At 41.4% G+C, this 23900-nt stretch overlaps 1 protein-coding gene across 1 annotated transcript in view; it reads left to right on the forward strand.

Annotated features, from left to right (window-relative positions):
• Positions 1–15278, forward strand: part of UTP4 (UTP4 small subunit processome component) — a 32798-nt gene extending 17520 nt beyond the window's left edge. Inside the window, exons 7-17 of the mRNA XM_030863538.2 lie at positions 2282–2453; positions 2565–2656; positions 4245–4341; positions 5121–5185; positions 6321–6443; positions 6839–6995; positions 8883–8989; positions 10016–10111; positions 12412–12597; positions 14085–14195; positions 15075–15278. Coding sequence (XP_030719398.1) covers positions 2282–2453; positions 2565–2656; positions 4245–4341; positions 5121–5185; positions 6321–6443; positions 6839–6995; positions 8883–8989; positions 10016–10111; positions 12412–12597; positions 14085–14195; positions 15075–15191 — 1323 coding nt within the window. The 3' untranslated portion in view covers positions 15192–15278. The remainder of the gene's footprint in view (positions 1–2281; positions 2454–2564; positions 2657–4244; positions 4342–5120; positions 5186–6320; positions 6444–6838; positions 6996–8882; positions 8990–10015; positions 10112–12411; positions 12598–14084; positions 14196–15074) is intronic.
• Positions 15279–23900: the final 8622 nt, after the last annotated feature.

Here is a 23900-nt window from a genome sequence, read left to right on the forward strand (position 1 = left end):
TGTGCCTGAGAAGCAAGGGATTGTGGTACTTTTTTTTTTTTTTTTTCAATTGAAACGTGCAATTGTACAAATTCCAGTCCTCAAAAATGCTTATCACAAACTCTGGAGTTGGGCAGAGTTGGGTTTGAATCCCAGTCATACCACTTAATAGCTACGTGTCTTCCTTGGGCAAGGTACTTCTAAGTCTCAGTTTCTTCCTCTGTGAGAACAAGGAGGTTAGTAATACATGCTGCGTGGCGTCTGAGGAAAGATTAAATGGGTTGTGCTTGTAAAGTGCTAAGTAGAGTGTCTGGCACAGCGAGTGTGCTATTGCCATTTTCACATCTCTTTTGACACCAGTCCTAATTTCAAGGCTTTTCTCCATACTCTCTTGCCAGAACAGATGGTTATATTTAGATTTCTTTTCAGTGGTTTCTCATTGACTAAAGAGTGAATTGTGGCAAACACCCAGTCCTTTGATCTTCTTAGAAGCCTTTCACCTCCATCAAGTAGGCAAGTACTGATTCCTTTAGGGAGTTGTAGGGAACATTTGCCTTCATTTAGAGGTCAGTCCTGAGATTTTGTGTTCCCTGTGAAGCAGTCACTCTTTGATTAAGTTAGTGTGTGTGTGCGCATGTGTGTGCACATGTGTGTGCGCGCGCGTGCGTGCACTTGCGCACCCCCCAGGTCTGTTTTTCCCTTGCTTCATTCCTGTTGCACCCCAAGAGAGCCTTTTCCTTTGTTTGCTTTTCAGTTCTTTCATGATTCCACCTCAGGGAAAGAGAATGTGGAGTGAGAGGCCTCCCTTCCCAGTTCTTCTCCGTAGGTAGTACTTTGAGCAAACAGCCACTTGAACTGTTTAGTGGAGGTGATGGAGAGAGCGAGTGAATTCCTAAGCAGCTCAGTATTTCCACTTTTGCCTTAGGCTAATGGTTTTCAAATAGTATCCTTAGAGGAGGTGAGGGAGAGGCCTGTGCCCGGAGCAAAGGCTTTGGCGGTAGATACACGTCTGTAAACTAACAGACAGGTAAACTCCTGAAGTTCGTTTCCTTATCTGTGTAAAGGGCTATTAAATGATGATTGGGGGGAAAAAGGGTAAAATCATAATTCATCCAAACATGAAATGGAAGTATGTCAGAGATTTTCTGTAACTCATTAACTAATGAGGGAACCAGTAAGTTACAAGCAGTTCTAAGGGAGAAATCAAAAAACACAGTTATGTAAGGCCATCAGGAATGCTGAAATGATTTACAAATTGTTGCAGGACTCAGTGTCCACAGGACAATCATCAGCTGCATTCTACCGAGCAAAATTCTTTTGCATCTCTATGCAAGAGAATCTTTTGCATCACTCTCAGTTTTTTTACAATTTATGGAGTTGTAAAGTAGCTCTAGGACAATCAGAGGGCTCACCAGCCAAGGACACCGGTACTTGTTATGCTCATTTCAGTCTTTTATAATTTCTCCTGCTAGGACAGATGATACTTAACCTTGCAGGTTATTGAAGGATTAGAGATGATATGACATAAAACGTTCCTAGCACAGTCAGTGTGTAGTTGATGGCAGCTACATGCTCACATGTGTGCAGACATCTCACTTTTCTTGACTTCTCACCTACTCTTTACACCGTTTGATTGGTTATCTACTGATCCAGGTTTCTGATTTTTCTCAGTACCCTATCAAGCCTCCTGTTTTGTTTTCTTACTCAAAGTTATGTGCATTTTTAAAAATGAGTTAAAATGAAAATGGTTTTGAGATTATAGAGGAATTTTAAAAAGTAGTTGTAGACACAGTAAGACCTTTTAAAACTAACAGAAATCCTCGTGCTCAACATGCTGACAAGAGAGAGCCTTAAACTGGGGACCAGGGAACCTGCATCTTTGTGATATTGATCAGGCCACTTCCCCTCCTCAGCCCACCCTCTCTTCATCTCTAAAAAGAGGACAGTGAATTTTAGGGTTTTCTAAGCTTCAGTCTTTTGACTGCCAGTTTTGCGACCCCTCCCCTTTCCCCAATATTGTTGCTAGTCTAATGAGGTCGGGTTTGCATTATATGAAAGCACGCTAACAGTTTGAAGTACTTACTGTTAATTTTGTCAGTAGGGGGCGCTTTGTTACCTATGCGCGAACTTGCTCCCCTGATGGAATTGTTAGCTTCTGGAGGAAAAAGACCCCTGCAACCTCCCTTCAATTCTGGGCATAGGTTTTCCCCCTAAGCTGCCCAGACAGAAAACCTCGGGGAATATTTTAAAAACTGGGCCCTGTTTTGCTCAAATGTACCTCCCTAATGATTTACTTTCTCAGCAAGAAGACAGTTTCGTGGTGGGCACAGCCGAGGGGACAGTGTTCCATTTTCAGCTGGTCTCTGTGACTTCCAACAGCAGTGAGAAGCAGTGGGTGCGGACAAAGCCATTTCAGCATCACACTCATGACGTGCGAGCCGTGGCCCACAGCCCCATAGCACTGATATCTGGAGGTGGGTTTCAGTCTTGGCCGGGACTGCTTCATTACTTTGCCCAGCTGTGGTTATTTTCATGTGGGACTTTTTCTAATTCCAATATTTTTTCTCCTCTCCCTCCCGCTCCAGGCACAGACACCCACTTAGTCATTCGTCCTCTCATGGAGAAGGTGGAGGTAAAGAATTATGATGCTGCTCTCCGAAAAATCACTTTTCCCCATGTAAGTATCATCCTCTAATGCCCACCATGCCCTCATCTCCCGGTCTGCCTGTCCCATAAGACAGCACAGCTCACTCTTCTTTGGCAGATCTGTTGGCCTTCTGTAGTTACCTTCTTCTTCTTTCTTCCTTTTCTTTCTAAGGCAAGCCTCTGGCAAAGATGTTTACAGGGGCCAAGAGATTTACAGCAGCATTCGTAGTTCAGTTTCTGGGGAAATCATTCCCTTTTCCCAGTAGGTGTGGTTTATGGGGATTTTGTTTGTTATTAATTTTTTAAAATAAATTTATTTATTTTTGGCTGCATTGGGTCTTCGTTGCTGCGCACGGGCTTTCTCTAGTTGTGGCGAGCAGGGGCTACTCTTTGTTGCGGTGCGTGGGCTTCTCATTGTGATGGCTTCTCTTGTCGCAGAGCATGGGCTCCAGGTGCATGGGCTTCAGTAGTTGTGGCACGCGGGCTCAGTAGTTGTGGCTCATGGGCTCTAGAGCACAGGCTCAGTAGTTGTGGCACATGGGCTTAGTTGCTCCGCGGCATGTGGAATCCTCCTGGACCAGGGCTCGAACCCGTGTCCCCTGCATTGGCAGGCAGATTCTCAACCACTGTACCACCAGGGAAGCCCAAGGCTGGACTTTTTATTATTCTGGGTGGGAGCAGGAGAATCCAGGCTTCCAGTGTTCCTTTCTAGGTAAATCAGTCATCTTTCCAGGCTAGAAACTCTTCTTCCCACTACCTACTTCTACATTCCATTCAACCAGTAAACCTTACTGAGTCTACCTCCTCGTTCTCTCTTGAATCTAGCCATTTCTCTTTGTCTACACTGCCATTAACCTAGTTTGGGTCAGGGTCGTTTCTCCTCTGGATTTCTTTACAGTAGTTTGTTAACAATCTCCTTTTATTTAGATTTGTGTCATTCTGGCCTCTTCTCCATTGATGCGTTCAAAAAGCAACTTTGTTCATCCCTCCATGCTTAAATGCCTTTGTTGGTCATTGTTGTCCTCAGCGTAAAGACCTAATTCCTTAGCATGGCTTATGAAACCTGTCTTGATCCGGAGAAGACAGCCTCTTCCCTCACCTCTGTTCTCACGCACTTACATTACCCCCACCGCCATCTGCACTCAGTCTGGCAGTTCTGAAAGACTCCTTTTTATTCCCTCTCATTCTCTCTTCCCTTTGAGCTATTTCTTGTGCCATCCCTCTGCTTGGAACGTCCTGCCCTACCTTCTTTGCCTGAGTACTCTTTACCAGTGAGCCTCATCTGGGCTCCTGTCTTTACTGTCATGAGGCCTTTCTACTTTTTTCCATTACATACTGTGCTTAGCCATGTTAAAATTCTTTGCACACTTAATGTAATTGCCTGTTTAATTTTATGTCAACCCTTTAAACTGTAAGCTTGAGAGCAGTAGCTAGGTTTTTATTTACCACTATGCTTTTAGATCCTAGGACAGTGCCTGGCGAATGGTAGTACTTAGGAAATATTTATCAAGTAAATGGATTTTAATGGTAAAAAATGTTCTGAGGTGTTGCTGCTGTATCCAGTACTGAGGCAATAGATGACTCCGGCTTGTTTATGTGTTTTTGATTCTTGGATACAGCGACGTCTCGTTTCCTGTGCAAAAAAGAAGCAGCTTCTCCTCTTCCAGTTTGCTCATCACTTGGAACTTTGGCGACTGGGATCCACAGTTGCAACAGGTAAGATGGAAGAAAGTTTTTTTCCAATAAGAAAACTGGAGGTAGAAGCCAGAAATGGCAGTTGAAATTCTGCTTGTGGAAAAATGGAAGTAGGTTTGTCTGTGTCCTTTTGAACTTATGGTTTCCCACCCACTAGATAGAGCAGAGGAGTTCCTCAGAGTGTTAAAATTGTTAGCAGGACACTGAATCATCAGTGAAAAGTTTTCGGTTCAGTATGGTGCACTGCAGGATATAGTGGTCCTGAGGGTAGTGGAATCAAAGTTCTCCCTGGTTAGACTGGGATCAAAACAGGCTGTTGAAAAATGACAAGTTTTAATGTGGGGTCGTGACGGGCCTGCATGAAAAAGAAGGTTGTGCAGATCTTACCAGGGCGACAGCCTCATGGCCTTAAGTATGACATACCTGTTCGGGTCCTGTTGTTTTACAGTAGGTTAGAGGCTTTTGCTTTAGGCTCCAAAATGAACAAATGAAGTTGAAGTCGAGGCCACACAAACTTCACTTCCATCCACCTGCATGCCTGGCTGTGGGGAGTGGCTTCAGAGAAATAGGGGTGTGCCCTAGGCCGTATGCAGGGCACCCAAGTAGAAGCTAAGAAAGTGCTCACTGCTTTCCTCTTCGTATACATACCCCCAGAAAACTGTAAGCTTACTACATCAGACGTTTTTCTGATTTCCCAGTGATAGAGATTTCTTTCTACCCAGGAATGACTTTTTAGTAGAAAAAATGTATGAATAACCTTTCTTTGGGAAGAAAAATGTCAGGGATATTTCTTGTTCCAGGAAAGAATGGGGATACACTTCCACTCTCTAAAAATGCAGATCACTTACTTCACCTCAAGACAAAGGTAAAGAAATTTAACTGTGTGTTCAGACTCTGAAATCCAGAACATTTTTCTCATTCTGAATTTTGAGGGTTTCTTAGTTGACATCATAAACTGTTTCAAATCTAAAATTATTTGAATGAAGTACTATGTCAAAAGAGCTGGGTTTCCTATGATTGTAAGTCAGGCATTCAGAATTTATTGGATGAATGAATACAAGAAATTCGTTTTTCTTCTTTTGGTATTATTATGAAAATAACATGCATAGTTTTTAAAAATTCAAATAATGCAAAAGAGGATGCAATGAAAAATGAACCTCTTTCTTACCCCCACCCCGCCAGAGATGATCACTGCCAGTGGTTTCTTATATATTCTTCCAGAAAAAATTTTCACCCATGCGTGCATGTGTATACATCCTTTCTTTCTCCAATAATGGGACTATACTATACAAACAGCTTTGTCTTCCTTTTTAAAAATCTTTATTTTAATTGCACAAATAATTTGTGAATACAGTCTCACTATGAAGAATTCAAACAATATTGATAATTTATACCCTTGCCCAGCTCTTTAATACTAGTCCCCTCTCCTGCAATAATTACTGTTAATTGATTAGCTGTATACCCTTCTAGATCTTTTTCTGTGTGTGAGAATATGTATGTGTGTATACATACATACTTACATACACTCAGATGTTTTTTGAGTTTTTTGAATTACATAAATGTTACACTAAACTTTTGCGGTGTTACGCAAATTTTTTCACTTAATATTTCTTACAGGTCTTTAAAGCAGGTTGTCATTGACCAAAACAGAAAATCAGTCCCCAAGTCACTGAGCCTCCAAAGCTTCACTGCATTAAATGCCTCCCTGCTCAGGTTTCTAAAGTTAGGGTTTATTATGAAGGTACGCATGAAGTATGCGAAGGGCTGAGATAAACTCGTAGTATTCAGAGACCTCTGTTCTGGGTTTTGGAAATCAAAGCCACACCACTTAGATGTTCTACCTTTGAAATAATCATAGTGACACATAGCATATGAGTGTCAGGATTATGTGTCGGTATTTGTGGATACATTCAGAGTGGCAGTAGCTTGAGGATTCATGCTATAGTGAACCTTGTATGAAGTTTTACTTGACTATTTATCCTGCTTCCTAATGTTACCAGGGTCCTGAGAACATTATCTGCAGCTGTATCTCCCCATGTGGAAGTTGGATAGCCTATTCTACAGCTTCTCGGTTTTTTCTCTATCGTTTGAATTATGAACATGACAACATAAACCTCCAAAGGGTAAGGGATAACCCCAAGTCTGGTTGAATAAGAAGAAACCTTATAAGTGGGTGATTTTTGTGTGAAGTGGAAACGTCCTGGATATGAATCCTTGTTCCGTGAAAAGCTATTTTGAGAAACCTGTTATAAAACAGTCTCTTATTGCCATTTAAAATTATGTTTTTGGAGGATAGGGAAATGCCAGAAAGTGGCAGTAAATGTTGGGCTTTTGAGGAGATGACAAGGGGGCTGGATAGGTTACAGTAGGCACGTCTGTGTTCCAGGCCCTTGGTTGATTGGCTTCCTTGGAGACAGGAAGCATTCATATGATTTAAGCCTAACTGTGATTATTTTTGATGGGCTGTAGGTCTAACTTCTCTCTGTCTCTCTGATTTTTTGTTACTCGTTCCCCCAAGGTTTCCAAAATGCCAGCGTTCCTTCGCTCTGCCCTTCAGATTTTGTTTTCTGAGGATTCAACGAAGCTCTTTGTGGCATCAAATCAAGGGTCTGTGCATGTCATTCAGCTGCTGGAGGGAAGCTTCAAGCACCTGCATACTTTTCAGCCTCAGTCAGGTGAGAAGTTGGTAATTGGCCATGGGAGAGAGTTATCAGTCTCGATGTTCCTTTTTTTCCATTTAAACCTCAATTGTTGGGGGTTCACTAATGATCTTCTCTGCCCTGCAAAAATTACACACTCACTCACATGTTTGCGATTTAAAGTAGAAGGAGATACCTGGCAAGTGAAAGTGCTCGATGCAATCTGAAGTCTTGCTCACACCTACTCTTTTCTCACTGGGTTTTTGATTCCTTATTTGGGGCCAGAGAAGTTTCATCACCCTTCTTGGAGTTTTGTTAGCAGAGCAAGAAGAAAGTTAAAATCATCTGTAATCCTGACACCCAGAAATAACTACCATTATTATTTTATATATTTCCAGTAGGTGCTGATTATGTAGGTATTTTATGGACATGTTAATCTTTTCTGTTGTTTGTTTTTATAATGATGAGCTTATACATACAGTTTCATTACCTGTCCTAATGCTTATGACCACTTTTCCATATGTTTTGAGAACATGAGTATGCATGAATGAGTGACTGTGTATAGATAACAACTGGTGAGTTAACTACTAAGGACTTAGTACCCAATACTTCCCACGGGTCTTTTTCCTTCTCCCTTTTTCTGGCTTGTAGTGACTTCACTGTTATTTAGACTTCATCAGCCTGGAAAATCAACTTTTTAAAATCAACTTAAACTCTCACTGTTCATAAGCTGCCCCAGAAGCAAACAGGAAAAGAAACATACAAATTAGGAGTCAGATGAAGTAAACTGAGAGTATTTATTGAGTACCTGTATATGGTTTTATTATAAAACTTAGATTCTTTACCTTGCATTTAGCACTCCTTTAAAATTGGGCTCTGCATTATGTATATAACTTTATTTCTTCCTCCTATCTCATCTCACTTCCCCTTCTAGTCAGGCTGGTTTCTTCATAGCCCTCAAACCTATGTATTCCTGTCCTTGTCACTTAGGTCACACTGTTCTCCATCCTTTTCTACCCACCTCGCTCATCCTTTAGCATCTGGTTTATGTCTAGTTATAAAGCTTTTTCATTGTTTGGGGTTGTTACATGCAGCACTTACTTTGGCATATAGCATCACTGTCTGATTTTTATCCCACATGGGTCTTCATGATGCCAGATTGGTTTAAAATTCTTTAATGACAAAGATGGCTCATATGTGCCCATGCTCCTTTAGTGCTAAATATACAGCTAGTAAATTAAAGATATGCCTCGGGACTTCCCTGGTGGTGCAGTGGTTAAGAATCCACCTGCCAGTGCAGAGGACACAGGTTCGATCCCTGGTCCAGGAAGATCCCCCGTGCCACGGAGCAACTAAGCCCGTATGCTACAACTACTGAGCCTGCACTCTAGAGCCTGCAAGCCATAACTACTGAAGCCTGCTCACCTAGAGCCCGTGCTCCGCAACAAGAGAAGCCACCACAGTGAGAAGCCCGCATACCGCAACGAAGAGTAGCCCCTGCCCGCCACAACTAGAGAAAGCCCGTGCACAGCAACGAAGACCCAACACAGACCAAAAAAATAAGCCTCAAGCCTATTTGCTGTTTGTAACTTTGTTTAAAAAACACCTGATAGGAAAGGAGTTTGAAACAATTAAGGTATAGATTTTGGTGGTAGCTCTTACCCTGATTCTCTGTTCTCCTGGTAGTTCTGAGCAAGTGCTGCTTTCTGGTTTATCTCTCTGGCTCCTCTTTCCATGAAGGATGGCTAATTAAATTAAAATAGTAGAGTAGCATCTAGAACTTATCTGCAAAGCTATCTAGAAATTGTCCTATGAGTAACTTAAAACCAGGGCTCTTACTGGCTTTTGCCATCATTTTTAAGGCAGGGCTGGCTGACTGTGGACACTGAATTCAGAGGCTTAACTATGGTTTTGTCCTTACAGGGACAGTGGAGTCCATGTGTCTTTTGGCAGTCAGTCCAGATGGAAATTGGCTAGCTGCATCAGGTACCAGTGCTGGAGTCCATGTGTACAACGTGAAACAACTAAAGGTGAGCATGAAGTTTAGTAGCAGAAAACAGGAGGAAGTTAGCTCTGCAGTTATAAGACTTAAGGCTAAGGCACATTGATATGACTTGGAAAATTGCTGGACTTCTTTTTAACCAAAAATTTTTCCTGTTTCACTTGCTTGGAACCCAAAAGCTATAATCTAACATTAAAACCAGTCAGTGGGAACAGTGAAACCACTCATGCACAGAAGTTTGAAATTAAGGATTTATGAGTAATGAATCTACATCCAGATTATGTCTGTATATTGAGGAGGAAAATTCTGATTTACCCAGATGAATAGATGCAGATAGTAACAATTTCCTTTAATAGGTTGCCTTGTAATCTCAAGGTATTTTAAAATTAAACAGAACTAGTAATAGCAGGAAAGCATTTTTCACTAATTAGTGATGATATTGCCATTCACAGATTGAATCGCTAATGTTCCCTTACAAGTTGTCATCGTCATCTAAAAGTCAGATAAGAACTACAAAAAACTTACAATAAGCATTAAAAGTTTAGAGAACGATATCAAACTGCAGCATTTAATGGGTTTGCCTGTTACTGCATGACTTAATCTTTACTGCACTGTGGCAAAAGCATGTACTACTCTTTGAGCCTTGCCTGGCATTTAAAGGTGTTCGTGTGTACTAGTGCACATGCCTTGTGATTGAACATAAATTTCCATGCCTAGGCATTTATTTCTTTTAAATCCAGTGTAGAGCTGTAGATTCCCTGTTCAATGACATGTTTATGAGCAATTCATACAAATGTAGAGACAGCAGGGAAAGCTTTTTTCTGAGGTTCTCTGTGAATGCTGTTAGTTTTGTTGGCAGTTAAACTTGCATTTTTAAAAAAATGCAGTTAAAGTTCATTGTTTGGGGAAATGCCTGACGTTTACGGAACTTCCATAGAATAGGACTTTTTGAATTCCAAAGAGCATTATTTTAAAACTACTGACCTAGACCATCCAGTCTTTCCTGAGGGAAGGAATCCTATTTTAGTTTTCTGTTTCTGTTATTTATTCCCAGCTTCACTGCACAGTGCCTGCTTACAATTTCCCTGTGACTGCTCTGGCCATCGCCCCCAATACCAACAACCTTGTCATTGCTTATTCTGACCAGCAGGTAAGAGATCCCAGTCCTTCCTAATTCCCTCCAAATGGATAGTAACTTGGAAGCTGAGATAACGACAATTTTGGAGGAGCTTTTCTTTGACAGTACTGGACAATATAAAGGTAGTTTTCTCTTATGTGTAGTAAAGCTTCCATGTATGGCCTGATCATAGGCCAGTAACATCCATTGGCTTGATGGGTCACAATGGAATGGTGAAACACTGAGATTCTAGAATAAAGAGGTATGAGAAGGAGGAAGAATTTTCAAGGGCTCGTTTTACTGATTGTTTTTAGGCTAGGATGAAATGGACTCAGGTGTTAAGAGTGGATATGGGAGAACAATGAAATATCAGAAAGGGAATGTAAACAAACTATCCCCTTTAAAATCGCATCAAAAAAATAAAGTACTTAGGAATATGACTCACCAAGGCTTATATGCTGAGAACTATAAGACATTAATAAAGGAAATTGCAGATGATTCAAAGAAATGGAAAGCTATCCCCTGCTCTTGGATTGGGAGAATTAATATTGTTAAAATGGCCATACTACCCAAAGCAATCTATAGATTTAATGCGATCCCTATCAAATTACCTGTGACATTTTTCACAGAACTAGAACAAATAATCCTAAAATTTATATGGAATCATAAAAGACCCAGAATCGGGGCTTCCCTGGTGGTGCAGTGGTTGAGAATCCGCCTGCCAGTGCAGGGGACATGGGTTTGATCCCTGGTCCGGGAAGATCCCACATGGCGCAGAGCAACTAAGCCCGTGCACCATAACTACTGAGCCCGCGTGACACAACTACTGAAGCCCACGCGTCTAGAGCCCATGCTCCACAATGAGAAGCCCCCGCAATGAGAAGCCCGCACACTGCAACAAAGAGTAGCCCCCTCTCGCCACAACTAGAGAAAGCCCATGCGCAACAGCGAAGACCCAACACAGCCAACAATAAATAAAATAAATAAATTTATTTTTAAAAAATAAATAAAAATTAAAAAAATAAAAGACCCAGAATTGCCAAAGCAAGCCTGAGGAAAAAGAACAAAGCAGGAGGCATAATCCTCCCAGACTTCAGACAATACTACAAAGCTACAGTAATCAAAACAGCATGGTATTGGCACAAAAACAGACATGTGGATCAATGGAACAGACTAGAGAGCCCAGAAATAAACCTACACACCTATGATCAGTTAATCTTCAGCAAAGGAGCCAAGAATATACAATGGGCAAAATTAGTTCTTTGTCTGCCACTTTTCCATACCAAGTTGTAAGGAGAATATAATTGTAAGAAGATCTTTAAAATATCTGAGCTACAGAACATATTATGTATGAACTTGTCAATATTTATATATCCTCATCTGTAAAATGGGCTTGATAATACCTTCCTCACCAAGCTATTGGAAAGATTAAATGTGATCCAAGAAGCACATTTAAATAGACCACCAGGCAGACGATGCTTGCTACTTTGATTAGCAGTTTTTACACTCACACCTGCACACACATACACATTATATCCAGAAAATGAAATCTCTCATTTAAGTTCTTCTGTCATTAAAACTAGTGGGAAATTTTTTGGTACCTGTTTAATTAACAGAGATTGAGTTAATAATACACAGTGCGGCTAGGGAAACAGCACTTCATATATTGCATAAATTAGTATACTGCTTTAGAGGACATTTTGAAGATATCTAAAAAAAAACTTAAATCCACATAATCTTTGATTCAGAAGTTCCAATTCTAGAAGTTCTTCCCATAGGTATATGCTTTTAGTTGTGCAAAAAGACATTGATTCAGAGATAATCATTATAACTTTATGTGTAGTAGCCAAAGATTGCAAATACCTAAATGCTCATTAAGCAGACTAGGTAAATAAATCCTGGTACATCCAAGAAGTGGGTAGATTATTACATGTTCTTCAAAAGGGGCATGAGTGATGTGTGTATACATTGATATGGGTCAGTCTCCATGGTATAATGCTAATGAAAAATGCAACATACGGAATAGTGTGTACTGTATGCATAAAATATCTCTGAAAAGATATAAACAAGAAACAGGCTGCTTTTGTCTTGGGGAAAAGAGATGTTACGATTGCAGGTGGTTTTCCACTATAAACCTTTCTGTGCTGTTTGAATTGTTTATTGTTCTGTAATTTACCTTAAAATTTTTTTATTTAAAAAAAAAGTAGGGAAAATGCATATTGCTGAATATGATACAGCCAAGGTTTGTATAGATATTTTCTGGTTCAGGCTGACCCTTCTTTGGTCTTTCTGGGTACCTGCCTGCACTTGCTCTGTGTCATATCCTTCCTCAGGTATTTGAGTACAGCATTCCAGACAAACAGTATACACAATGGAGCCGGACCATCCAGAAGCAGGGGTTTCATCATCTTTGGCTCCAAAGGGATACTCCCATCACACATATCAGTTTTCATCCCAAGAGACCAATGCACATCCTTCTTCATGATGCGTACATGTTCTGCATCATCGACAAGTCGTTGGTGAGTTCTTCACCACTACCACCTGTCCTGTCCCTGGTTCTGTTTACTTAGGAATCTTTCCATTCTAAAAGCAAAAGAGGACAATAAATTAGAGGAAGGAGAATCAGAATAAAGGTTGCTAGTACATTCTTTGGAGGAGAGGAGCTTTTGTTTTGCAGATTTCCTCATTTTCCTACCCAGTCTCATGAGGCTCCCAGGGAAGGGGCAGCCCCTTGTGTATTGGTTTTTGCTGATTTGACTATTTCTCTGCTTTGTCTCTCAGCACATAAACTTAAATAGGAAAGAGATTAGGCCCGTATTCGGAAAGTGACCATGATCAGGGAATACCATTGGTTTGGCTAAATCACTTCCACCTTTGCACCCTGGGATGACTAACATGATTTCATTAAAGGAGATACAGGCTGGGGTTTTGACCACTTGTGCCCCTTGGCTGAATATACTGAAACACTATCTGCAGGCTTGAGGGATTGGTCTTAGTGTTTTGAAAAATGACCAGTTAGGAAAATTCCATTCTTCATGGCTGTGATTTAGGTGGGATGTGAGCATTCTTTTCCGTTCTAGAGTCCAGGCTCTGCCAGCTGCAGTTTTGATTCACCCCAAATTTCGTGTTTTTTTCTGAGCAGGCACTTCCTTTCCTAGGAGCAGTGTGAGCTATGGCCATGCCTATAATGCACTTTGGGCTTAGATTACAGCCAATACAGTGTTTTGGTGTATCTGTGAGGGTGGGCGTAGGAGGAACACGGGGAAAGCAGCAGATGGCTCTAAAGGAGGTGTGCATGGTGATGTGTCACTGGAACTCATCTCATGGGCCCTGTGTCCTCTGGGTGTGGGAAGCAGAGCTGGCTGACAAGTGCCTTCTGTGAGATGAGTGATAAAGGAAGGGCCCCTCGCATTCATTTGCCTCTTTATAACTCAGCCTAGATCAGCCCATATTTTTCCCCAGGCGTTGGTGATAAGTCCATCACTTCCTCATGCAGGGGCAGAGCTATTTCCCAAGGAAGTCAGAGATAAAATTAAAATATCACTTGCTTGGCTAGAGGCTGTCTCTCGAGGTGTCAGTGACATCAGTGGGGGTGGTTTGTGTTGCAGTTTTGCCTGCGGAGAATTTCAGCCACTTGGCCGGTCTATGACCTGGTTGGGAGAGAGCCTAGAAAGCAGAGCCTTCATGGGCTGAGCTCCTACACATGCCAGTTTGTTTGTGTCTCACAAAGTGTTACTGACGAGACTGGCCAGAAGCCCCGGCTGGGCCCTTCAATCTTGCTGGCGTAGAGTACCAAGCTCTCTTTGCCACATACCCCCACAGTAGAGTACAGCAGAGCTGCAGGAGTGGCTCCAGCTTTCTTCCTGAAGTAAGAAGAGTCAGGGAGGTAGTAAGTGTATAACATGACAGAAGATTGTGTTCCCCCCCAAAATCACTATTATCCTTTGGTCTGTAGAGACCCAATAAAAAAAATAATGATTTAAACAACACATTTTTGTCTTTTTAGCCTCTTCCAAATGACAAAACCTTACTCTACAATCCACTGCCTCCCACAAATGAATCAGATATCATCAGGAGGCGCACAGCTCATGCCTTTAAAATTTCTAAGAAATATAAGGTAATACATTTTGCGTTACGTTCTGGGTGGTTGGTTCCTTGTGATATTATCAAAATGTAATAAGTCCCACAATGGACCAGAGTGCCTTCATTTTACATGCAGAGAACCTGGTTTTGGGAAACCAGTGACCTTTCTGAGACTGTCTGTCCCTTAGGTTTGTAGTTCATTGTTCTCGCCTCAGTAGATTAGAGGCAGGCATATCATCCTTCACCAAAATGAAATACATGGGTAGTGAGAAATGATGGTGCAGCTCAGTTGGGGTCTTTGTGTTAAAGCTGGCTTTTAAATTTGAGTTCCAGTGGAGAATGTTCCACAAGATAAATTTCGAGCAAATGGAAGTCATTGAATTTATTAGATGTTCCTTTCTGGGCTCGGCTTTTCACTGTACTAGAACAGATATCCATTGAGCTTATGGTACTACAGCTATTTGTGCCCACTCACAAGTTCCATATTCATGCTTCTCAGATCAGAGTTCCTTGGGCACCCTGGAACATTTTCTTGGGGGTCTGCAGAATTTTTTTAAGTGGGGGGGTGTTGTAAATGATTCAAGTATGATTAACTTCTTGATGTATTTGTAACTCGCCATTTGTCAAGAATTTAGGCTCCAGAGCCCTCTGTTAACATTGATTCCTAAGAAATTTGATAATCGCAGATTTTCCATACAGAGAAACATGAAAAATCTTGCTGAAATCTTAAATGATGGAATTCAGTTATAAAAGCTCCCAACTTTTTCAGTCTTTTAAGTCCTGTGGCAGGAAGGATTGTCAGAGATTTACACCCCTCCAGCTTGAACGAGGCTAACATTTTAGCCCTAGTTAGTCGATTCAGGACCAGCCCCAGAACCTAACTCCTGGTGGAATCATTACCATCTCTCTACAGCCTCTACTCTTCATGGATCTTTTGGATGAAAGAACACTAGTGGCGGTAGAACGGCCTCTGGATGACATCATCGCTCAGCTGCCACCACCCATCAAAAAGAAGAAATTTGGGACCTAAAACAGGGCACTGTCTGTGTCCTTTCTTGAACTGTCTAACCTGTTTTCACAAATCATGATAATAAAACAAAGTTATTCTTTAGGACTAGTCATTATGAATGTTATTCTCTAAAATGCTGGACAGGAATTTCCCTTCATTGACTGAAACCGAACAGAAACTCCAAGGTATTGTAGTTGAGATAGTGTTCCAATTAGCTACAAAGTCATCCAACTTGTTTAGGTCCTGTTTGTTCTTTAGACCACACTCTCAGGGGAAAAAGGCAATAGTTACCTCCTATCCCCTAACACATGCTTGAGGCTTCGGAGAGCTGATGACCTTCATTGTCTGCCAGCCTCCAGCCTGCAGCTAGTGCAAAGGCATGGGGACTTGCCTCAAGTTGCCTTTGAGGACAGGGAAACTATGCTTGCTTATTCAAGATAGCCTAACTACTGACAGCGATAATCAGCCTTATGTTTCAAGAAACAATATTAACTGTAGTGCTCCATCTGAAAAGTAGATGCCCTTGGCCTTTGGTAGAGCTATTAATTTTATTTGAAAGGAAAACTCAGGTTTTGGGATATCAGCCCCAGTAACCATCTTTTTATGTTCTATGCCAGTTCTAAAGGTTAAGGAAATATTGGGCATTTTCTCATGGAGTGGGAGTGGAGGTGGGGACCAGACAGCCTGCTATATATTTCACCATTTCTGTTCTCTTCTGCTTGCTTTGACATTGTTATTCCTGTGGGTGTTATCGACTGACTAGTTTTAATGTGATCTTTTAAATTAGAAAGTGAAGAACTAAGTTAACCTGAACTAAGCAGATAGATTTCTTTCCCATCTCAGTGGATGTATTCTGTTGCATGCCTGTGGAAACCCAGTATGTGCGGTTTTTTGTTTGTTTTGGGGCGTGAAGGGCTGTAGAATAGACAGAAATATGGGGGCTCTGATGACATCATGGGTAAATTGCTGATGAGAAACATTTTTGCTGAGATGAACCCCACCCTCCAGTTTGGAAAGGGAAAAAAAATGTGAGAATTTAAAGTAGGTGTGTAGGAGGAGAATTAACAGAGGTGATAAGAGAGAGAAACAGAGCCCAATAATTTATAATATAAAGGACAGCCTATTTCAGGTTTGCTAAGAGAGACAGCAAGTTTTATAATGGTTGCCACTTCTCTACCCCACCTGTTTATGTTTTTTACAGTGATAAGAGTAATTTAAACAAATAGCTGCAACTTTTTAGGTCATTTGTGTAAAATACCTTTCCTCTTGCTTGAATAAATTTTCTTAGTGAGACATATTCTCCCAGTCTGCATTAGACTGCACTATTACAAATAGTAATAGTCTATTACAAATAGACTGGACTGGAAGATCCTGCCCTTTCTAAGAAATGTTTTAGGTCTTCTTTTGTGTGATTGAAACCAAAGTTCAAGTCACTGATCTACAGTGAATATGACCAGAGGGAGGCTAGGATGCCTTAAATATTAACTCACTTGCTTTTCCCTGACTGTAGAGCTATAAATTCAGAGACTCTTTATTAACTGGAATCTAGTTTAAGACTTGATTTACGTAACTTTAAACATATTCTGAAACCTTGTGGATTGTGTTGGGTGTAATTCTGACGGAGAGGGCTCACAGATCATCTGAGTGAAGAAGTAAAACTGTCTGAAAGTAGAAAGCATTCCTTTGCAACATTTCCAGCCAGTGATTTGGACTTCCATAAATGGTATGGGAAGTAAAAGCTTCGGGCCTTAAAATTCTTCCTAAGTAGAGAACTTTGAATACAAATGAAATAGAAACTGATTGGGGCAAGTTAGAGAAACTGGGGGAAGGGAAGGCAAAGTAGTATAAGTAAGAGGACACTTCGGTGCATGTGTTTTAGAGTGATTTTACTTTAGGGATTTGTGTAACCTAGGCGCGTTATGTTTCTTTTTCAGGCATTTTGCAGACTGCTGCTCATACTCGAGTTTTACAGAAAAATTTTGATCTGAGACCAACTTGAGAAAGGTCATTTTTGCTAACCTGACTCAAATGCTTTAAAAATTCACTTTTCTTATATAGTAGCTAGTAATTGGATCTTTGAATGGATAATGCAACCTTTACCAGGGAGATTACAGCAAATTAGACTGAGAGAAACTAAAATCTTGGAATATTGGAAGAAAGTTAGAGATCGTCTAGTTTGGAGGGTTTTAAAGCTTTTTTTTTTTTAAGCATTGAAACTTTCTTCAAACGGAACTTTGTTCTGAACGGAAACATATGATGCAGATAAAAGAGGAGCTGTTCAGGTTGTTGGGGGTGGGAGTGGGGGAGGGAGGCACAAAGGTTTCTGAAAGAAAACTGTGTGGCCCTTGGCCTCATTTTTTTTTTTTACCCCCCCCCCACCCGGCCTCATTTTTATACTCATGGAAATGGAGACCAAGAAGAGAAGAAAGGGATATTTCCCATTGTCACACAATGGTTCATTAGAAAGCCCAGGTGGCATTCTTACAATTATTCCCCCACGGTCTCTTGGCTGTAGGGACCCAGTAAATATGATTAGCAGGCATGGTATGCAAAAGATTTTCCATTCCACAGGCTGCAGAGAAGATGTTTAAGCATTTCTTGCTCTGGATGAGCACCCGATTTAACTCTAAGGGTGAGTTCTGTGGGCGGTCTTATGTGTAAACCATATAGAGTGTTGTAATGAACAACCTAGTGTGTTATCTGCTAGTGCTCACATGGGGCTATTTCTCTATGGTTAATTCCTGGGAGTGGAATTGCTAACTCATACTGTGTTCATTTTCTTTCACTTTTAGTTGTCCTTTGGAGTTGGCTGTATGTCCATCAGCAGGGTTTGAAAGCACTCATTTCCTTATACTTTGCCATTGTAGTGATAGTCTAGTTTTAGCCCATCTAATGGGTGAAAAATTATATTTTACTTTGCAGTTCCCTGTTTACTAATGAGATTGCTCACTTTTTTATGTGTTTTGGCTATTTGGCTAATTGTGTAGATTACATATGCATGACCTCTTCTTTTTCTCCTAATGTGTTATCTTTTTCTTTCATATCTCAAGGCATTTTATGATGTAGATCAGTACTGTCCAATAAATTCTCTATGGTGGTGGAAATGTTCTGTATCTGTGCTGTACAATAGACACTTGTGGCTCTTGAGCACTTGAAATGTGGCTAGTGTGACAAAGGAACTGAATTTTAAATTTTATTTTTTTAAATTAATTTAGATTTGGCTGTGTTGGGTCTTTGTTGCTGCACGTGGGCTTTCTCTAGTTGTGGCGAGTGGGGGCAGCTTTTTGTTGCGGTGCATGGGCTTCTCATTGCAGTGGCTTCTCTTGTGGAGCACGGGCTCTAGGCGCACGGGCTGCAGTAGTTGTGGCTCGCGGGCTCTAGAGTGCAGGCTCAGTAGTTGGAGCGCACGGGTTTAGTTGCTTCGCGGCATGTGGGATCTTCCCGGACCAGGGCTCGAACCCGTGTCCCCTACACTGGCAGGCGGATTCTTAACTACTTCGCCACTAGGGAAGCCCTAAATTTTATTTAATTTTAATCTGGGAATTCCCTGGTGGTCCAGTGGTTAGGACTCTGTGTTCACACTGCCAAGGGCCCAGTTTCAATCCCTGGTTGGGAAACTGAAATCCCATAAGCTGTGTGGCACAGCCAAAAAAAAAAATTTTTTTTAATTTTAATTTAAATAGTCATATGTGGCTAGTGGATTTCTTAGTGGACAGCACAGATCTAGATTTTTTTAAAAATATTTATTTATTTATTTGATTGTGCCAGGTCTTATTTGCGGCTCCCCGGCTCCTTAGTTGCAGCTCACCAGCTCCTTAGTCGTGGCATGTGAACTCTTAGTTGTGGCATGCATGTGGGATCTAGTTCTGTGACCAGGGATCGAACTTGGGCCCCCTGCATTGGAAGCTTGTAATCTTATCCACTAAGCCACCAGGGAAGTACCCAAATCTAGATATTGAGGCTTAGCTTTGTGTCAGTCCTTTGTTTTTAGAACTTAATACTCACTTAACATACATTTATTGAGTGCCTGCTAAGATGATCTCAGCCCTCAAGAACTTCACAGTCTAGTCGGGGAGAGAAACAAGCTGATCAACATTAGAGATGAGCACAGAGAAGGGCACCTAACCTGTGGGTTGAAGGTAGGAGATAGTCCTCGAGAATTGGGTAGTAATTAGCAACGTGAAAAGGAGAAGAAAAGAGGCCTTCCTGCAGCATTCTCAGTGCAAAGGTCTGAAGCGAGAGCATAGCCTCTCCAAGGGTTCACCCGTAGTTCCATATGTCTGAAACATAGCACAGATCCGAAGTGGAGGAAAATGAGGCTGAAGGGCAGGCCGTAGTACTGAGTGCACCTGGGAGGGTGACTAAGAATCAAGGGAGGTTCCTAGGAAAGGAAAGTGTAGAGTGGTTTCCACAGAGGAAAGCTAACTAGATTAGATAAATAGATTTAGATGAAGAGCCCTTAAGTCAATGTATAGTGAGAAATAAGGCCAGGTAGGAGTGGGCCTTGAAGACTGTGGTTAAGAATTATCACTCAGTAGAAGATATAGTTATGAACCACTCAGATTCAAAGGAATGGCCCAGTAAAAATGCCCATTTGTGTAAGTAAGGGACAGAAGAGACTGGAAGTTAGGGAGGCAAAAAACAGGCTGTTGTGTAGGTTCTTGACTTGGCGGTTTGTGTTAGTTTGCTAGGGCTGCCATAACAGTATCACAGACTGGGTAGCTTAAACAACAGAAGTTTATTTTCTCACAATTCTGGAGGCTAGAAGTCTGAGATCAAGGCATTAGCAGGGTCAGTTTCTTCTAACGCCCCCTTCCTTGGCTTGTAGATGGCCCTTTTCTCCCTGAGTCTTCACATGGTCTTCCCTATGTGTGTGTCTGTGTCCTAATCTCTGTGCCAACAGTTATATTGGATTAGGGCCCACCTTAATGACCTCATTTTAATTTAATTACCTCTTTAAAGACCGTATCTCAAAACACAGTCACATTCTGAGGTACTGTGGGTCTGGACTTCAACCTGTATATTTTGAGGGGACACAATTCAGCCCATAACAGAGTCTGTGGAAGGGCTTCAGGAGCTTTGTGAGCCCCCAAGTTTGAATGCTGAGTTTTACACAAATGTGCATTTGTCTGAGGTGGGTCCATAGCAGGCAGCTGATTCCCAAAGGGGTCCGTGATCCCTCCCGAGTTGGCTGTTTGCATTAACTTATCAGGAGGAATTTAAAGATGTGAGACGAAGGCCTGGAAATGCCACAGGCATCAATAAACACAATCTGGGTGTTCAATGGTATATGAAGACTGAGAGTTTACACTGACTAGAAGACTACAAGTGTTATTGTGAGGCACTGGAAATTCTGTTAGAAGTGGTATGGGAGGAAAGTGGATTTTTATTTTTGGACCTTATTTGAATTTCATGGGAAATTATGTAATTTCCATGACTGTCAATAAAAAACACCAGTGATTTTCCATAACTAAGTGAATTCAATGAAACTAACCTTCTTCTTGTTACATCCTTGTTAATATTTTCCTAAAAAGAAAGTCACAGAGCAACAAAACTGTCACCAGCTGCTTCTCATTAGGAATGTGGTTAGCAGACGTGGGTTTTCGTAGTTATAACGCATTGAGATAGTTAATCCATTTTTGTGGGTTTCAGATGGATAGTGATTTATCTTGGCAGGATGAATTTTAAAATGCGCTTGCATCAGCTAAAGGATATATGCACCTTTTCCTCTTTCACTTCATGTTAGTGCTGGGGAGAAAAATACGTTTTAGGATATTTCTCCTGGAAGGCAAAGTAGTACTGTCGAAAGGGAAAATTGATCTCACTGTCCTCTAATGGGGGAAGAGAATGCATGGGTACTTTTTCAGAGTTGGATGTTGGATTGGTTATCTTACAAGTTTATTTCTCCCTTTGGCCTCTTCTTTAGTAGTAATTGAGCAGCTCTTTTGTTCCTCTGGCATCTGGCCACCTTTGTGGTATGACCTTCAGGCTTGCTAAGGGCTGCAATTTTGCCTGGGGCCCTCTTTCCTTATGAAATTACACAACACTCAAACCTTGGAAGCAGCCCCAGATCCACTAATTCTTTCCTTTGACGGACTTTTGGCAATATGTACTCCCTTTCAGCCAAAGTGTAGCTTTACACAAGATCTGTTTGTCACCGAAATTAATTTGGCCATTTGCCCTTTAAGCCTGGAGTCAAATAGTATTATGGCAGACTCCTTTATGATAAAATATAGACTCTCAGCTAGAGAGTTTCAACCAAAGGTTTTACTGTTGCTGCTGCTAAAGGTCAACAGGTAATAATATAACAGCAGTGGTACTTTTTACGGAACTCTTACAGTGCATCAGGTACAGTGTTGCTAAGCACTTTGCAGACATCACCCCAGTCAACCCTTACAACCACACTTCGAGGTAGAAGGTGTCTGAAGTTTTCTGAAGAAGAGACTGAGGCCCATGACCTCAGGCCCTTGACCATTGTCATATAACTAGTAAGTGGCCAAACTACAATTTGAACCTTGTGCTTTTAATTACCATGCTATATTATATGTCTACTATGAGTGAGAAGAAAAAAAAAGACCACTGGCTTTTGAGAGAGTATAGAATCAGAGCCTGAGTAATAGAATTGTAGGAAATCATGGAACTGAGAGAGCTAATCCAACCACCTCATTTTGAAGTAGCAATGATGCCTGCCTTGTCCTGAGAAAACAACAGCTTGAGCAGAGGAGAATACCTACTGATAGGTGACAGGAATGGAAGGTGATTGGGAATTACCTCAGCTATTCCCTTTTTTAGAGGTAGATAAAGTAACACGCCTGTTCAAAGAATTATCTAAGCTTGTCTCGCCATCCCTAAGAAACCATGGGAACAGATGTGTACCCTTTTTATTTCAGATTTCATTATCCACAGTAAGTAGATTTCCACTGACTACTTGAGATTTCCTAGATGGTAATTTTCACTCTGCAAGGAACCAGTAACCTTCAGAGGGATTATTTGAAATGACTACAGCGCAGGAGGCACTGAATTTCAATCAATCACATGTTTAATGATTTCCTTCTCTGCAAGGCAGTATTTTTGGAAGAGTGGGGAACAAAAAGAAGTCAATGGGTGGTTCCTGCCCTCCTGTATTTTATAATCTACTTGGACGAACAAGCGAGGCGTAGAATAAAATTGTTCAAAGAAAAAATCCCAGCAAATTGGGCAGCCAGGGACAACTGGGATGAGATCTTGCTCGGTGGGAAAGTGGTTGAAAGGGGCAGGAAGTGTTTGGAAGGATGGACTCTGGCAGGTATGTGCAAGGCATCATTGGGAGACACTGACTGGATGAATCTGGCCAATCTGTAGTGATGAAAGAGAATGTGGAAAATTAGGTTCTGATGCAAGACCTTGTCAGAACAGCTCAATAGTTTGGAAAACTTTTATGGATATATTTGAAAATAATTTTTAAAGTAAATACCCCCAAGTAATCCCAATATCAATCTCTATTACCTTTCCTCTTCCTGGGATTAAATTACTACCTTATGTAAGTGTCCTCACTATTTATTTGGAAGATCGCTGACTTCCTTCAATTCTACTGACCAAAAGGTCTTGACACTTTTGGAAAGAATTTCCAGCACTTCCCTTTTGCTAATAAAGGTGTCCTCAAGTGCCCAACCTCTGGGCAATTACGTATGTAAAAGTTTCAAAATTGTGCTCATACTCTAAGGAGTCAGCTGCCAGGTGCTCTCTAATAAGCAGAAATTTCACATAACTCAGGCATCTGGGGGTTCGCGCCTCAGCTGGAGCAAAGCCAGAAATGTCTGTGACTGCAGGTGCACTTCAGCACATTGGGACCTGCCGGAACAGCGATCTGGCCTAACTGCAATTGATTTAGGAGAGGGCTGGAGGGTTGAGCTTCTGCTGACACTTGCAGCTTGGAAAATTCTGCTCCGCTAATTGCAAAGAGGATTCTGCTGTAATGATTTTTTTGGGTAAGATACTTTTCTCATTTTGAATTCTTTCTTCATTTGGGCTCTGGGTGATTTCCAGTCTCTATTTTTATTGTTTTAACTCCTGGTATAGGAGGCTCTTTGAAAGTTTCCGCCCACACATGAATGTGCATTCAGAGTGGTGCATGGACATGGCTTACAAGCTTCAACATGTACTTCATGAGCAAGCAGGTATATAGCCCCTTTTACAGGAACTGGTACTTTCTACCTCTGCTGGCATCCCCCCCCCGACACACACACAAATGAAAATATGGGGATTTTGCTTTTCTTTCCAAAAAGAAAAAAGGAAAGAGGGCTCATTGACTTCACGTTTTTGAGATCTCTCTCAGCAGCGTGATTTCTGGACCCTCATCTTTGAGGTCTGGGGTATGTTTTTTTGTTTGTTTGTTTTTAAAAGCCCTGGACCAGGAGGATGGGAGACTTGAGTTGTCTCTGTTTCTCCACTGAGGCTTCCAGCCAGAGTCTTTGGCTTTCTGGGCCTCAGTTTCCTCAGCTCTTCAAGCCCATGAAACTGGAAGAACCAGGTGGATTGTATCACCCATGTCTTTGTATAAAAGCTGCTGCAGGCCCTGCAGTGTGCAGTTTCTGGGGAGGCTCATATGCACTTGCTCCAACATAAGGCCAAGGCCTCCAGGGTGAGAAAGTCAGATCTACAAATTCAAGTCCAAACACTCCAATATTTGGTTATATGAGGCTTTTTACACTCATATTCTGCCATCTCCACTGACCCTGTACTCTGTTCACA

This window comes from Globicephala melas, chromosome 19 (genome assembly GCF_963455315.2).
Source record: "Globicephala melas chromosome 19, mGloMel1.2, whole genome shotgun sequence".
Lineage (NCBI taxonomy): Eukaryota > Metazoa > Chordata > Mammalia > Artiodactyla > Delphinidae > Globicephala > Globicephala melas.